This window comes from Aethalodelphis obliquidens, unplaced genomic scaffold (assembly GCF_003676395.1).
Source record: "Aethalodelphis obliquidens isolate GAN/ISIS:26980383/991018 unplaced genomic scaffold, ASM367639v1 scaffold1, whole genome shotgun sequence".
NCBI classification, from domain to species: domain Eukaryota; kingdom Metazoa; phylum Chordata; class Mammalia; order Artiodactyla; family Delphinidae; genus Aethalodelphis; species Aethalodelphis obliquidens.
In genome coordinates, this window is record NW_020837945.1 from 106,094,488 (window position 1) to 106,110,462 (window position 15,975).

A 15,975-nucleotide genomic window follows, 5' to 3' on the forward strand; every position below is an offset into this window, starting at 1 on the left:
CTTTGTTTAAAAAGAAACGGAGGAAAGCTAAAACACAAACTAATAGGATTAGTTCTAGGATGTGGTTAGGAACAGGATAGAAGGTATAAAGGGACATGATACTTCTCCATGCACACCTTTTACAGTGCTGTCTTTTGGAACCATGTTAATGTTTCATATACTAAAATAAAGGCAGGGGGACCAAAAAGTAAATACAATTTAAAAACTTAGGGGATAAAAAAACTTAAAATGAAATATAAACAGAAACAAATGAAACTAACCTTCAAAAGAACTAACCATAATAAAGTGGAGAGGGGAACCAAATACCCCAGAGTAAAGATAAAAAGAACCATAAAAAATATCTGACTCTATAAGTTTGTTTTTCAAAGTGGTACATATCAGCAATTTTGTAACTACTTTCTGTGTATCCTAGAATTGAGGAAATAAGTAAATGTACTGTGAATAATAGTAGGTTTCTTACTGTTGTAAAAGGAAGTGACAGGATACATGTCACAACTTGAGTACTTCAAGAAGAAATAGAAACTATACTAAAAAGTATAATCATCAAATTACTCTATAACTTATCCACAGAACTTGCAGCAACTTCACACATTTGATTTCCCTCCTTCTGCCATCCCTCAAAACATGCTTCATCTTGTTTTTTAGACATGTAACAACAAAGTTTTGTGAAAGTATTTGACTTTGCATGACTGAAATCACTCTTTTCTATTACAAAGCACAGAGATCATTAACAATGTACCTGTAAATTTAGAATGACATAGTACTTTTTCTTTGAAAAACTCACTACAGTTAACCCTTGAACAACATGGGTTTGAACTGTGAGGGTCCATTTATACGTGGATTTTTTTTCAATAAATACTGCAGTACTGAACTTATGGTTACCAGGGAAAAGGTGGGGGGAAGGGATAGTTAGGAAGTTTGGGACTGACATGTACACACTGCTATATTTAAAATGGATAACCAACAAGGACCTACTGTACAGCACAGGAAACTCTGCTCGATATTATATAACAACCTAAATGGGAAAAGAATTTGAGAAAGAATAGATACATGTATACGTATAACTGAATCACTTTGCTGTACACCTGAAACTAACACAACGTTGTCCATCAACTATACTCCAAGGGCTTCCCTGGTGAAGCAGTGGTTAAGAATCCACCTGCTGGGCTTCCCTGGTGGCACAGTAGTTGAGAATCTGCCTGCCAATGCAGACGACACGGGTTCAAGCCCTGGTTTGGGAAGATCCCACATGCCGCGGAGCAACTACGTCCATGAGCCACAATTACTGAGCCTGCGCGTCTGGAGCCTGTGCTCCACAACAAGAGAGGCTGCGATTGTGAGAAGCCCACGCACCGCGATGAAGAGTGGCCCCCGCTTGCCACAACTAGAGAAAGCCCTCGCACAGAAACGAAGACCCAACACAGCCATAAATAAATAAATAGAATTTTAAAGAAAAGAATCCACCTGCCAATGCAGGGGACACGGGTTCGAGCCCTGGTCCGGGAATATCCCACATGCCACGGAGCAACTAAGCCCGTGCGCTACAACTACTGAGCCTGCACTCTACAGCCCGTGAGCCACAACTACTGAGCCCACGTGACACAACTACTGAAGCCCGCACACCTGGAGCCCGTGCTCTGCAACAAAAGCCACCACAATGAGAAGCCCACGCACAGCAACGAAGAGTATCCCCTGCTCGCCACAACTATGCTCTCAACAATGAAGACCCAATGCAGCCAAAAATAAAATTAAAAAACAAAAAAATAAAATAAATAAAAGTATACGCCAATGTAAAATAAAAACTAAAAAATAGGGACGTCCCTGGTGGTGCAGTGTTAAGAATCCGCCTGCCAATGCAGGGGACATTGGTTCAAGCACTGGTCCGGGAAGACTCCACATGCCATGGAGCAAATAAGCCCATGCACCACAACTATTGAGCCTGTGCTCTAGAGCGTGCAAGCGACAACTACTGAGAATGCGAGCCACAATTACTGAACCCATGCACCTAGAGCCCATGCTCTGCAACAAGAGAAGCCACAGCAAAAAGAAACCCACAAACCACATGAAGAGTAGCCTCCGCTCTCCGCAACTAGAGAAAGACCACGCACAATAACAAAGACCCAACACAGTCAAAAATAAATAAATAAATAAAAACTTTAAAGAAAACACTACAATACTACACGATCCACAGTTGGTTGGATATGTAGATGCGGAACCGTGGATACGGAAGGCTAACCATGGGACCTGAGAATCCTCAGATTTTGATACCTGCAGCAGGTCCTGGAATCAATCCCCTGCACATATTAAGGAACTAATGTACTTACAGCTTCTTTATTTAAATTAAAGTCTTAATTAACTAAACTGTTCAAAGAATGAGTTGTTCAATTTTCTTCTTAAACCAAGATTAACCTAGAAACTCATTTAGTTTAAACATCTTGAAGAATAAATTCCTAAAATACATTACCAAAATAATGTTGTGTATAAAACATGGATAAAGTATTTTCTCAAAATTTAGGACTTTGCAGTGTCTCCAGATTATTTAGTTATTGCAGTTAAATGCAGAAGTGTCAATGCAAGAGGCTGAGAAATTGCTGTTTTGAATAAACCTCTGAACTTCCTTTCTCATATACAAAATGAAGGTATTACCCTGCATGACAGCCTGACAGTTACAAAACTCAAAACATTTAGTAAAATGCATATGTGCTGGATAATTTGTTGCTGATTAGATGTCCACTGCAATTCCTTTTAAAGTCTTCCTTGCACTGCAAAAGAGAAGAAATTACCATCTCCAGATTCCCCTCTGGAGGAAATAATAGGTAGATACTTGGGTAGAGAAGCAGCTTCCTGGTAAGTAGTTTCTTGAGAACCACACACTTTGGTGCTACAAACCCAGAGTTCGTAAGATTTACAGTGACTTCTAAGCAAAGAAGCAGCTTCCACGCTTAGGCTAAAATAATCAGTAACAGCTTCCCTAATTCCCTGAGCCCCTCCAAAGGTTACATAAGCCTTTAATTCCCCATCTTAAAACCTTGATGCTTGGAATTGAGTGACTTGTATTTTCCTAATCAAAATGTCATTGACTGAAAGTGTGTATGAAAATACTCTACAAAATGTAAAAGACCATACAAAAGCATGGATTATTATTTCTATTCTCACTGACAGGAAATTTTCAACTGAAGTTGTTTTCTGGTAATCAGCTTCTACAAGCAAGGCATTATGTTAGGTACCAAGAGATTGCCCTGCAAGAGTTTACAGTATATGAGAATAACAAAAACATAATATTCACAATGTAACTGTTATCAGTTGGAATCAAATGTGATGGTGGGCCAGAGAAAGGATGGATTAAATTTGACTTGGGAGTGAAAAGGTAAAAATCAAAAAAGGATTTAAGGAAGAAGAAAATTAGAGATTAAATAGAACTGAACACTAAAGGGTAGGAAAACTTCTCAAAGTAGACATAATATAAGAAACTGGAAGAAAGAGCACGCTCAAAGAAACAAAGCTAGCAACTCAGAGACATAGATGGAGAACAAAAGGCATGTAACACAGAATGGCTTGTGTGTATGTTGTGTGTGTACAAAGGAGAGGAGGCTGAGGCCAAATAATACAAGGCCAGAAAAGTTAAACATTTGGACTTACTGCTATTATCCAACTTCAGATTCAGAGAGATTTATAGAATTTTATGCCCAGATAATAAAATCAGGCTGCTAATATACCCCCACAACTAGAGCCTAATAGAATGAAAAACTAAACAGAGAAAAGAAACTGATCTTCCTAAAATGCTGTTTTTATCCTAGCACTCTTCTTCTCAAAAGCCTTCAATAATTTCTGAATACCTGCTTCTATCAAGTCCCTCCATACCATGGTCCCCATCCGATTCAACCATATTTTCTAGCATTATCCAAAACGTACAACTCTCTCCAGATAGGCTATGCTCTGTATTATTTGCCCTTGAGCACAGCCAGAAAATGCAGGTGGAGTGACATCACGTCTGCTCAGGCTCCTATAACAAAATACCATAGACTGGGCAGCTTAAACAACAGAAACATATTTCTCACAGAGGTTGTAAAGTCAAAGATCAATATGCCAGCTGACTGGTTCCTGATAAGAGCTCTCTTCCTGGTTTATAGATGGCAACTTTTTCACTGTGTCCTCACATGGCCTTTCCTCTGAGTGCGTGCTCAAAGAGAGAGAAAGGTCTCTCTCTCTCTTCTTATAAGGCCACTAGCCTTATTGGATTAGGACCTCACCCTTTTGACCTTATTTAACTTTAATTAGCTCCATAAAGACACTATCTCCAAATACAATTTCACTGGGGCTTGGGACTTCAACATATGAATTTAGGGGGGACACAAACATTCACTCCATAACACACTGGGTTATTTCTGAGGCTAGACCTTAAGAGATTTTGCAACTTCTGTTCTTCTTGAAATACTTCCTCTATCATGTGAAAAAGCCCAGCCATTCCTACTGGAGGATGAGAAGCGACAGGGAAACTAAGGAACCCCCCAGCCAACAGCCAATAGCCAGCACCAAATGCCAGATACTGTATGACACCACATTGGACCATCCAGTTTCAGTCAAGCTATCAGATAACTAGAACCACATAAGCGACCCCAGATGAGACTAGCAGAAGAACTGCTAGCTAAGCTCAGTCAAAACTGTAAATTATGAAAAAAAAAAATGATTATTGCTTTAAGTCACTAAATTTGGGGATAGTGTGTTACAAAGCAATAAATATCTGATATGGCATACCTTCTTGTTCTGCTTTTTGACCTAGACCTCTGAACTCTATAGGATTTCCCTCGACCCCTTGAACGACTTCGACTTCGTTTTCTTCTAGAGCCATAAGAAGAGCTACTGCTCGATCGATGCCTGCGTCTGAAATAAAATATAATCAAATATTACTTGCCTCCCAAATATTATCAGATACTAATATGGTATGAGAACTATACCAGTTTGTATCTTCCCGTCTACAAAGAATACACAAAGGATGAAGACTCATGCGCTGGGCCTGGGGGAAAACAAAACAAAACAAAACCCTTTGGGGATTGAGACTCATAAATATATAACTACAAAAAGAAAAGTGTTTTACCCAGAAAAATTAAAAGCACAGAAACATACGAACTCTAAAGAATGTTACTCTCACTACTACATAAGTAAAATTATGAAAATCACCTTCTATCATAAGAATGTGAGCGAGGCTGAAGATCTCTGGACCAAGATCTTGACTTTGACCTTGATTTCCTTCCAGCTTTCTTTCGGCTATATGTTCTACTATCTGAAGAACTACTTGAAGAAGACCGTCTACGGTGTTTCTTTTTTCTCTTGCTTCTGCTTTCTTCTTCAGTATCAGATGACCGGCGTCCCATTTCTACAGGTTTAAATTCAAAGAAAATTATTTCTAACATAATGGCACAATGGATGAAATTCAATACAGTAATTTTTTTAACTATGTAAAAATTTAAGGGCATCCCTAGTGGCGCAGTGGTTGAGAGTCCGCCTGCTGATACAGGGGACACAGGTTCGTGCCCCAGTGCACGAAGATCCCACATGCCGCGGAGTGGCTGGGCCCGTGAGCCATGGCCGCTAAGTCTGCACGTCCGGAGCCTGTGCTCCGCAACGGGAGAGGCCACAACAGTGAGAGGCCCATGCACCGCGATGAAGGGTGGCCCCCTCTTGCCTCAATTAGAGAAAGCCCTCGCACAGAAACGAAGACCCAACACAGCCATAAATAAATAAATAAATAAATAATTTAAAAAAAAAAAAAACTGAATCAATACACCCTCACCACGTCACTTGTGAAATTTGAGGGAGGAAATGTTAAATAATGTACCAAAGTTGATGAAGTATTGTTAACTAAAGTACCAAAAATGAAGTCAACTCTTTATACTACTAATATCTATATAAAGTGATGATATAATCCTTCCAGAAAGCAATTAAGCAATTTAAATAAAGAGTCATAAAAATGTTGCTACTTTTCTGACAAAGCAATCCTATTTCTAGGAATATATCTGGAAAGTTTTTCTTAAAAGATATATTCATGAAGATATTCATTATAGCATTATTTAAAACTGCATGTACAGAGACTAAGAAACTATGTATAAATAAGTAAGAGCAAAAATGAAGACAACTGATAACATTTAAGTGAGGAAACTGGGTAAATTTTCTCTTTTTTAATTATATTCTATATGGCTATGGTATATTTGTATATTTAGTATACAAAAGAAAAAAATTACACAAATAGAATATAAGGTTTTTATATTTAGGCAGTAACTTAGCTTATAAGAAGCTTACTTGTCTTACTTTTAAGTTAGATTCTCATACGCAATTTTATTTTTTTACTAAAATAAGTATTAGCTACCTTTCAATGTCACATAAAAGCAAGATTCATCTTATATAACAGGATAAATAGTTCATGGATCAGATAAACAAAAATCTCACACTTTCCTTTAATATTTACTCAAATTAAGTTAAATATCATTACTCTAAAGAAAGCAATACATTAAATTACAACTTTGCTTTCAGAACCAGGTGAGCCATCCCTTCCCTGACTCTAATGCAATACAAGTTGAAAAATCACTATTATAACTCAATTCAAGACTTAAAGCTATTTACCTGGAGCCAGAATTAGACTTTAAATATAGTTCTGAACCTCAAAGTTGTTCACATTTCTAACATTTCACAGTTCAACAAAACAATGGGAAAACTTGGTTTTGAAATATTCAGTAACTCACTAGCATATCTAAGCCAGTTTCCTCATTGAAAACAAAACTGTACTGCATATAAGATCACCATGATCCTTTCCAGCTTTCAAAATACTATGATTAGGAAATCCTACATATACATATAGTATATATGTACATATATACATATATATATTTAAATGTGTGTATATAATATCCATTTACATATTTATATCCATATATCTATTATATATCATATGTAACCACATATCTCTGTGTGTCTGTATTTTCATTAAGAAATTTGTACATAATTGAGTAATAGTGATCATCTAACTGTTCTCATTTCCTGTCTTTCTTCCTTTCTTGGTTTCACCTTTAAACAGTTAAGAATTTTCTTTACCCACAAATAACCATATAAATTAAGATGAGTTTTTATTTATTATCTGGTTTAACAAATACTAAAATTAGAGTAAAAGATAAAAAAGCATAAATGCACAAGGATAAAGAGACCAGAGGAGAAAACAACACGAACAGTAGACAAGACATGTCAACAAATTTTTAGCAAATGAAAAACAGATGCAGGATTTAGAGCTAAGAAAGCTGAACATCAAGCAACTGCAGAGAATTCCAACAGGAGAAAAGCCAATTCACATAGCAAAAATCAGAAAGGATCAGGAATTCGAGACACCAGATACCACAGCAGGCACAATGAGGCACAAAACTAAAAAACAAGGGAATTGGTTGAAAGCCTGTAAAAAAAGTAATCTCCCAGGTCCCCTCTGCCATCCAACCCAGATAAGTGACTACTATTCCCCAATCCCAGCAGAAGAGGTGGTTTATTTTGGAAAAATGATGAAACAGTGAAGCACCAGGTCCAGGGGCACAGTAAAAAAGGGCAGAGAGATGCTCAACTAAAAGTTAAAGGGATTAAGTGAAAGTCTACAATCTGTAGCCCTGTGTGTGCTTGGATCCAAGAATTCAGATAGAGGATTCTTTTCTCCAAAAACTAAACAGTACCTGGAAGAAGATACATAAGTATTATGCAAGTATTATAACCAAGCCCAAACCTTGAACACAGTAAACTTTTTCTTTTTTTTGGCCACGCCATGCAGCTTGTGGGATCTTAGTTCCCCGACTAGGGATTGAACCCAGGCACCTGGCAGTGAGAGCAAGAAGTCCTAACCACTGGACCACCAGGGAATTCCCCACAGTAAACTTTCTTTCTACAAACTTTTTTGTTAACTTTTTAGTAATTATACAACAAAGGAAAATCAATCATGTGATGAAAGACTTCATCATGAGAGACAGAAGCCAAACAGAAAAAAAAAAAAAAAGCAACTCATAGTAAACCAGGAACATGCCAGAAATTTTTTTAAAAATCAGTTAATATCCTCAGAAATATATGAGAAGATGATCCAGCAAACAAGAATAGGAGGAACATCCATAAACAGGAGAGAAAGCTTAAAATTTAAACAAATGATAATTTCTAAGAAATTCAATAGGCTTAGAAGATACTATCAAAGCACTCATGAAAAGTAAAAAAATAAAAAGATAAAAAACAGAAGGTAAAAGAGGATCAATCCAGGAAGTCCAATATCCAATTGATACGCATTCCAGAAAGAAACAAAGCATAGAAAAGAGATAAAGAAAAACATCCAAAGAATAATTTTAAAAATTTCCAGAATTGAAAGATATGAATTGCCCTAAATCCCTGGGACAATGAATTTAAAGACTTATACCAGACATACCTCATAAAACTTTAGAAATGAGGAATACAAAGAAGATCCTAAACTTCTAAAGATAAAAAAATGGGGAATCACAATAAAAGGACAGGGCTTCTCAGCAGCAACACAGCAAACCATGGTGACTTGCCTTCAAAGTTCTAAGTGAAAATTATTTTCAAACTACAATCTATATTCAGCCCAATCATAGATCTAATATGAGATCAAAATAAAGACATTTTCTGATATGCAAAGGCTCAAAATTACACCTCACACTCACCCTTTTTTAGGAAGGTACTGAAGGATGTGCTCTACCAAAAGGAGAGAGTGAACAAAGATGACCCAGATTCAGAAAACAAGTGGTCTAACACTTGAGATAGGTTAAAAAGTTCCAGGATGACAGCAGGCCCAGGTACAAGGGATACATAAATGAACAAGAGAGAAAAATCCTTGCCCTCAAGGAGCTTACATTCCAGCTTAACAGCAGTTCTCAAAGTGGTTCTCTAGACCCCGGGGGTCCCTAAGACCTCAGAGGATCCAACAAGTCGAAACTATTTTTATTATAATACTAAAACATGATTTACCTTTTTCACTGTATTGACTTTTGCACTGATAACGTAGAAGCAATGGTAGGCAAAACTGCTGGTGCTTTAATGGGAATCAAGGCAATGGGGCCAAATGGTACTAGCAGTCATTGAATTCTTCACTGCAACACACAGTTTATTAAAAAAAAAAAAAAAAGGCAGTTGCACTTAGGAATGTCCTTGATAAAGCAGTAAAAGTCATTAATTTTATTAAATTTCAACCCTTGAGAACACATCTTAATATTCTGTGTGATGAATTAGGAAATACACATAACTGCTGCTGCATACTGAAGAACGATGGTTACCTTGAGAAAAGTATTTGTGCAGCTGAATTACAAGTTGAACTAGCTGCTTTTATCCTGAAACACTATTTATTTTAAAGAACTGACTATGATTATTCAGACTTGGGTATTTGACAGACATTTTCTCAAAAATGAATTAAGGGAGTCTTTCACTTCAAGGAGTGTCAATTTGTTGCCAATGATAAAATTTGAGCTCTCAAGCAAAAATCAAAATGTTGGATAACATGTATTTGTCACCATGAGATTGACAGCTTCTCAGCACTTAAAGATTCCTCTGATGAGGGCTTCCCTGGTGGCGCAGTGGTTGGGAGTCCGCCTGCCGGTGCGGGGAGCGCGGGTTCGTGCCCCGGCCCGGGAGGATCCCGCGTGCCGCGGAGCGGCTGGGCCCGTGAGCCACGGCCGCTGAGCCTGCGTGTCCGGGGCCTGTGCTCCGCGGCGGGGGGGGGGCCACAGCAGTGAGAGGCCCGCGTACCGCAAAAAAAAAAAAAAAAAAGATTCCTCTGATGATATCAATGGTGATATTAACATATGGGAATTTTTTAAATATTATATAATGAAGGGTGTCAATATCTGGAAGAGATGCATAACTCAGTGAACCAGTATTTTCCAACAGACCAATGCATGATGTCACAGAATCATATATGAGTAAAAAATCCATTCACAGTGCCAGAAAGATCAATAGAATTTTTTTTTTTTTTTTTGCGGTACGTGGGCCTCTCACTGTTGTGGCCTCTCCCTTTGCGGAGCACAGGCTCCGGACGTGCAGGCTCAGCGGTCATGGCTCACAGGCCCAGCCGCTCCGCGGCATGTGGGATCTTCCGGGACCGGGGCATGAACCCGTGTCCCCTGCATCGACAGGTGGACTCTCAACCACTGTGCCACCAGGGAAGCCCAGACCAATAGATTTTAATGTAAGCATGAAAAGGTCATTGATATAGTTTCAAATAACACATTGCAACCAACCTTTAAGAAACTACTTGTCAAGTTCTGGAGTAGTATTAAAGAAGTAATTATCTGAAAAGGCTATTAAAATACTACTTTTTCCAACACCATATCTGTGTGAATCCAGATTTTCTTCATATACTTCATTCAAAAAACTCATCACAATAGACTGAATGCAGAAGCAGATATAAGAATCCAACTGTCTTCTATTAAGCCAGATAGTAGAGATTTGCAAAAATGAAAAATAATGCCACTTTTCTCACTAAGTTTGTTTTGTTTTGGAAAATATAGCTATTTTTCATATCAAATATGTTATGTTACCAAGTAATGGATTTATTATTGTTATTTTTAAGTGGATTAATAAATATTTCAAATTTTTCTGGCTTAATTACTAGTAAGGCAATATTTCTAGATATAGCCCATGTAGATAAAAGTTTGTAGGGTCCTCAGGACTTCCCTGGTGGTCCAGTGGATAAGACTCCCCACTCCCAATGCAGGGGCCCCAGGTTGGATCCCTGTTCAGGAAACTAGATCTCGCTCGCATGCATGCCGCAACTAAAGATCCCGCATGCCACAACTAAGACCTGGTGCAGCCAAAGTAAATAAACAAATAAATAATTTTTTTTTAAGTTCATAGGGTTCTCAATAACTTTTAAGAATCTAAAGTGATCCTAAAACTAAAAACTGTGAGACCCACTACTCTAAGGTACCCACAGTCATTTCCATTCTCCATTTTTGTCCAGCTTATTAAGTCCCTATAGAAGGCATAAAGAAGTAGGAAAAAAAGAAAACGACATACATCTAATTATGTACCTTGTTGGTGACCAAAAAAGAGATTGAGAGATGGGTGTAAATTTTTTCTATGTTTTAATTTCAAATAACATAATTCATACATATTAGAAGAATGGTTACATTAACTCATAAAAGTTAATGGAAGATATAAAATCCTTCCTTAAAGCAACCGGGTGAAAAAAGTTAAACAATCACTGTCATAAATCTATAAATATTTTTTCAAGTAACACATTTACATTTCAAAAAATCATGCTGAAGTATAATTAATCTCAATAAGAGAAAGCAAAAAGCCACTGCATTTCTTTATTATAGTTAACTTCAAATATTTATTCAGAAAAGAAAGTGAACACTAAGAACAAATCAGAGGTAGATCCACAAACTGTCTTCTCTATCCATGACAGTACTGAATTCCCTAGATTCATACTTACCTCTGGATTTCCATAATGTCTCTAGCATATAATTGAATATATTTGCTCATTCAAGTCATGGTGGTCAATCTATATCACACACTCCTAGTAAGGAAGAACTGTTTATATTTAACTCCATTGGTAAGGTATAACACATGGAAAGACCCATTAATAGCTCTTTCCGATAAGAGAAATGATGAATTGAGCACAGATTTTTAGGAATCCCAGAACTTAACAATTTTTCAATCTATCTGTAAGCAGAAAAGGCAACACAAGGACACATCTCCTAAGGCTCTCAGTTTTCTGTTCTCACTCTAGCCTCTATTACTTCCTGGTTGTAGTCTCATGGTTTCAAACCATATCCAACTACTCCCACTATAGAACTGAAGCCATGACATAATGACTACAGTAGGACATCAATTTACAAAAACATCTTACTGTAAAGTTTAGGTGACCGATTGAAGATGTAGAGCCAAAATGTGTTCACTCAAAAGACAGCTTAAAAGCATACACAAGTAGTTCCTTTGTCTGGTAATCAATAAAGGTAGAATAAGCAGTTATCTTTTTCAGAAAGCAGGCAGTTAAGAGAGAACAAAGATTCCTAAAGGACATGACAGTTTATAATTATTTCACCACTACTCATTCACAGTATATTAAACTATAATCTTTTTGATCTTGGACACATGACCAAAGGGGAGGGGCGAGGAACAGTCATTTCAATGGGAATTCCACCTCAAAGAGGTAGAGAAAAGTAAAAACGGGGTTAACACCGTTTAGCATAGGAAGAAATCCACAAACAAGCAGAGAACCACCCAAGGCAATAAAAGAACTAAGGTAAAATTCTAGCTTAATGAGCAAAATAAAGCAAAACTCAAGAGATACAGAATTATCAAAACACTCCTCACAGCACAACTAAAAATATGCAGACTAGCATCTTTTTTAAAAAAACATTATCAGTCATACGAATTTCCTCCCACTGGTGTGAAAATGAAGGCAGAAAATATACCTATACATCTAATACAACAATCTTATTACACAAGTATTCCAATTCATAACACAACTCTGCTGAGACTAGTCAAGTTGGTAAGGCCAATTAACAGGTGCCAGCTGCCTTTATCTTTTTCAGTTTCAAACATTCTTAGCCCTCTTATTGAAGAACATACAGTAATAAAGTGCTATCACTTAGCAGGAAATCTCCTGTGTCTGCAAATAAAGTGAATATTTATAGACCCTAGGGCTAACGGGGCTCTCAAAGGACACCCAGTTTCCTCACAGGGTTGCACCTGTCATAGCTGCTCCAATCCTTAAACCTGAAAACTCTGTGTACCTCCTTCACTTAGAGCTTTTATGGTTAAGACCAAAGATGACAACTTGAATACTTTTTTGTGACCACGAGACATTTTAATTTATTTAACTACCTAGTACCTAGTTAGTTGAAATACAAATGTTACTGCTAATTCTGAAAATGCAAAAAAGAAAAAGAAATTGGCCTCCACTGTGCATTTAAAGATATACAACCTCTAAAAGAGAAATTAAGGATGACCTAAAATCAAAAGCAGGCAACATGTATAACAGTGCATTATAACCTCTCACCAAAGGAAACAGTTTAAGGGTAGCCATATGCTCTTGGGCTATGACCACAAGGCCACAAGCCCTTAAGTCAAGAAAACAGATGAGCGTTTAAGGCGAGTATATTTATTTGTTAAGGAAGGAAAGTGTATTTCACGCAGCACTCTCTCTCCTCTCAGCGCGCGAGCGTGAGGGAGGGGGAGGAGGAAGTGGCGGTGGGGGAGGGGCGGGGGAGGGAGGGCGGAGTTGGAAGGGGAGGCGGATTTAAAGTAGAGACAACGTAGTGGGTGGGACAGAGTACGCCAGGTTGCAGCCTGCCTCACGCTCCACCCTACCTATAGCTAGTGACGAAGCACCGGTCACCCCTTACAAGACGAACCCAGAAACCCAAAAGCAGCTATCAAGGATCAGGGACTGGTGGTGTGGGTAGGGGTGCGAGAGGTGTTGAGGAACGGAGGCGGAAAACAGGTGGCTAACTCTCCCTCACCACCTCGAGACTCAGGGCCTAGCCTGAGGCCTGCGACCACGTACCACCCGATAGCTGCCACCCCCCTAAGGCCCCAGCTTGGTCCTCAAAGGTCAGACTCCTCCAGGTGCGAGGCGCCTGCGCACTACGCCGCTCGGCACGCCGCCGGGCCAGCACCCCCACCACCCCCACCACCCCCCGCAGCTGCCGCTGCAGCTGCCTCCCGTACACAGACTACGCCAGGCCCGCGCCGCCTCAAGCCGGAGTAGGGCCTCGGAAACCCTCGGCTGCAGGCGCCGCCTCTCAGGCCCCGGACGCGGGCATCACCTGGATTCCGGCCTTCGGGCTTACACCTCCCGTAGACTTACAAGCGCCGCAGATCTGGAAACGTTTCTTCAAATCTGGGCGCCGCCGGCGTCCACAGAACTTACTTCAGTTTAAGCTCACCGCCTTCCTGGTTTCACCGCCAGGCAGCGTCAGCCGAGCTTTCGAGTGCATCGATGGAGGCTGCCAGGCGTTAGGAGTGCCGAGGGAGTAGATTGTCACGCCGCCAATTTTTTGTTTGGTGTTGGTTTTGCTTGCTTGATTATTTGAGTTCCTTGTTACCAAAAAGCAATAAAGGTGGGGACTGAAAAGTATTATTGCCTTAGTAACCGTCGTTATCGTCACAGATAATCAGTAAACCAATCTGCATTATAGGAAGTTATATAGACAACCACACGTAGCAAAATCGATTATCTCACGCTGGGAGAGGAGGAAACTGGCCCAACAATAATAAATCATGGGAGTGTGTCTGTATAGCGTCAGAGTCGTGTGTGATTAAATTGTAATGATTTATTTGCAAAAATGCATTAAAAGTCGGCGTTTCTTCTGCCCTGAAGGTGAAGGCACAGGTTGGGCGCAAATTTTTTTCTCACGTTAAAGTAACTGGTTGGTTGCGGAATAGGAGAAAACTGCCCGAGGCAGTGAAAGGAGGTTTCTTCTGGAAAATAAATTAAATGTGTAGGGGTTTTTGTTGTTGTTATTTAAACCAATACAAATGAAAGCAATTCAGCATTTTCTGTAACTCATACGACTTTATGTCCTTGCGTGAACATCATTTTTTTCTTATTTACTATAAGTAAGCATCGATAAGGAGGTAAATTGTTGGCCTTGGTTTGGGTCGACTGTGAGAACCAACTCGTTCACAACTGCTGTATACCCAAGCTACAGTTTTCCACAGACATTTGAGATGGAGAAAACCACCTCCACAATTTTATTTCTCATAAGTGACTGTACCTTAACTAACCTGTTTTCAGGAACCATTTTAAAGCTTAACTACAGTACTACATGTTTATTTTAAATAACTCAAGAGCCGGTGGGGGAGTGGGCGGTGGAAATGAACCTTTGGGGTCCTGAATTTTATTGGAAACTGTATATCTGTCTGCAGGCTGTCAACTGAACTTTACTCTCAATTTTTTTGTTCGTTTGTTTGTTTTTACCAGAAATGCATTTTGAAATGTCTTGTCCTCGGAAAATATTTGCTATTTAAAGAAACATCATTAGAACTTGGTGAGCATTTATTAGTATATGATTTTAAAACCTGGGTTTGGTGGGGTTTTTTTAAACTAAACTTTCCTTAGGCCAGTAGGAATCCGTGGTTAGATACTACAGATCTCTCTTAGCTCCATCTCATAGGAACGCCACTATTTGTAAATATACTAAGAGCAACGCGCCAGAAAAATCTATGGGAAAATCTATTTCGTGTGAATTATACAACTATTGTATCCAAGCCTTCCCTAATTAACTTTAAAGTGTTCATCTTTCCCTCAAGCTTAGTAGATGGATTTTGAGTTCAGACTTAAAAGTCATGTGCTTGAAAAGGCAAAAAAAGTGGCTGGTGAGCCTCCTGATCCCTTACCATACTTTTAATAGTGGCTGTTTTTGGAGCTGTTTGTGAATATACATTTAACACCTCAGTTTGAGAGCTATTTGAGCACCACATCCATTTAGCTGATCCCATTATTTGTCATTCTGCTAAATAACCTTAAAAAGGGATTTTCATAAAGGATTAAAGTTTTATGGTTATTCCCCTCTAATAATATCAGGAGTAAAGTGGTCACAAATAGTAACCCAAGACTAACTGTAAAATCATGTTTCTAAATTCATATAACTTTGAAAAGTGAGTACTTTGAGTCTCTTGTAGTGTAATAAAAAGCAAACACTCGTGTAATTTACTGATACCTAAAAGCTATTGATACTGGAAACTTAAAGATCTTGTTTTTCCTAAAAGTAGCAATAAATGAAATAAATGTTTTAAGAAGAAAAAAACTTTAGAATTCAAGAGAAAAAAGGCAAAGTAACAGTTCTAAAGAGTGTGATTTCCATCTTCATTAAGTTCACTAACTGAATATTTTAATCTGAGTACTGTGGTATGACAAAGTTACGTATAGCTTCTATTTACATACATTCTAGAAACATTAATGTATTAAGTTGTAATTGTGTTCTCTTTTTACACGTTTCAGTT

At 38.5% G+C, this 15,975-nt stretch overlaps 1 protein-coding gene across 3 annotated transcripts in view; it reads right to left on the reverse strand.

The window, feature by feature from the left end:
• Positions 1 to 13,992, reverse strand: part of RSRC1 (arginine and serine rich coiled-coil 1) — a 457,053-nt gene extending 443,061 nt beyond the window's left edge. Inside the window, exons 1-3 of one of the 3 annotated variants that reach the window (XM_027113218.1) lie at positions 13,797 to 13,992; positions 5,179 to 5,374; positions 4,756 to 4,881 (exon numbers count right to left, since the gene is read on the reverse strand). In XM_027113218.1, coding sequence (XP_026969019.1) covers positions 4,756 to 4,881; positions 5,179 to 5,372 — 320 coding nt within the window. In that variant the 5' untranslated portion in view covers positions 5,373 to 5,374; positions 13,797 to 13,992. The remainder of the gene's footprint in view (positions 1 to 4,755; positions 4,882 to 5,178; positions 5,375 to 13,796) is intronic. The other 2 variants (XM_027113213.1, XM_027113204.1) reach the window with 2 other exon arrangements.
• Positions 13,993 to 15,975: the final 1,983 nt, after the last annotated feature.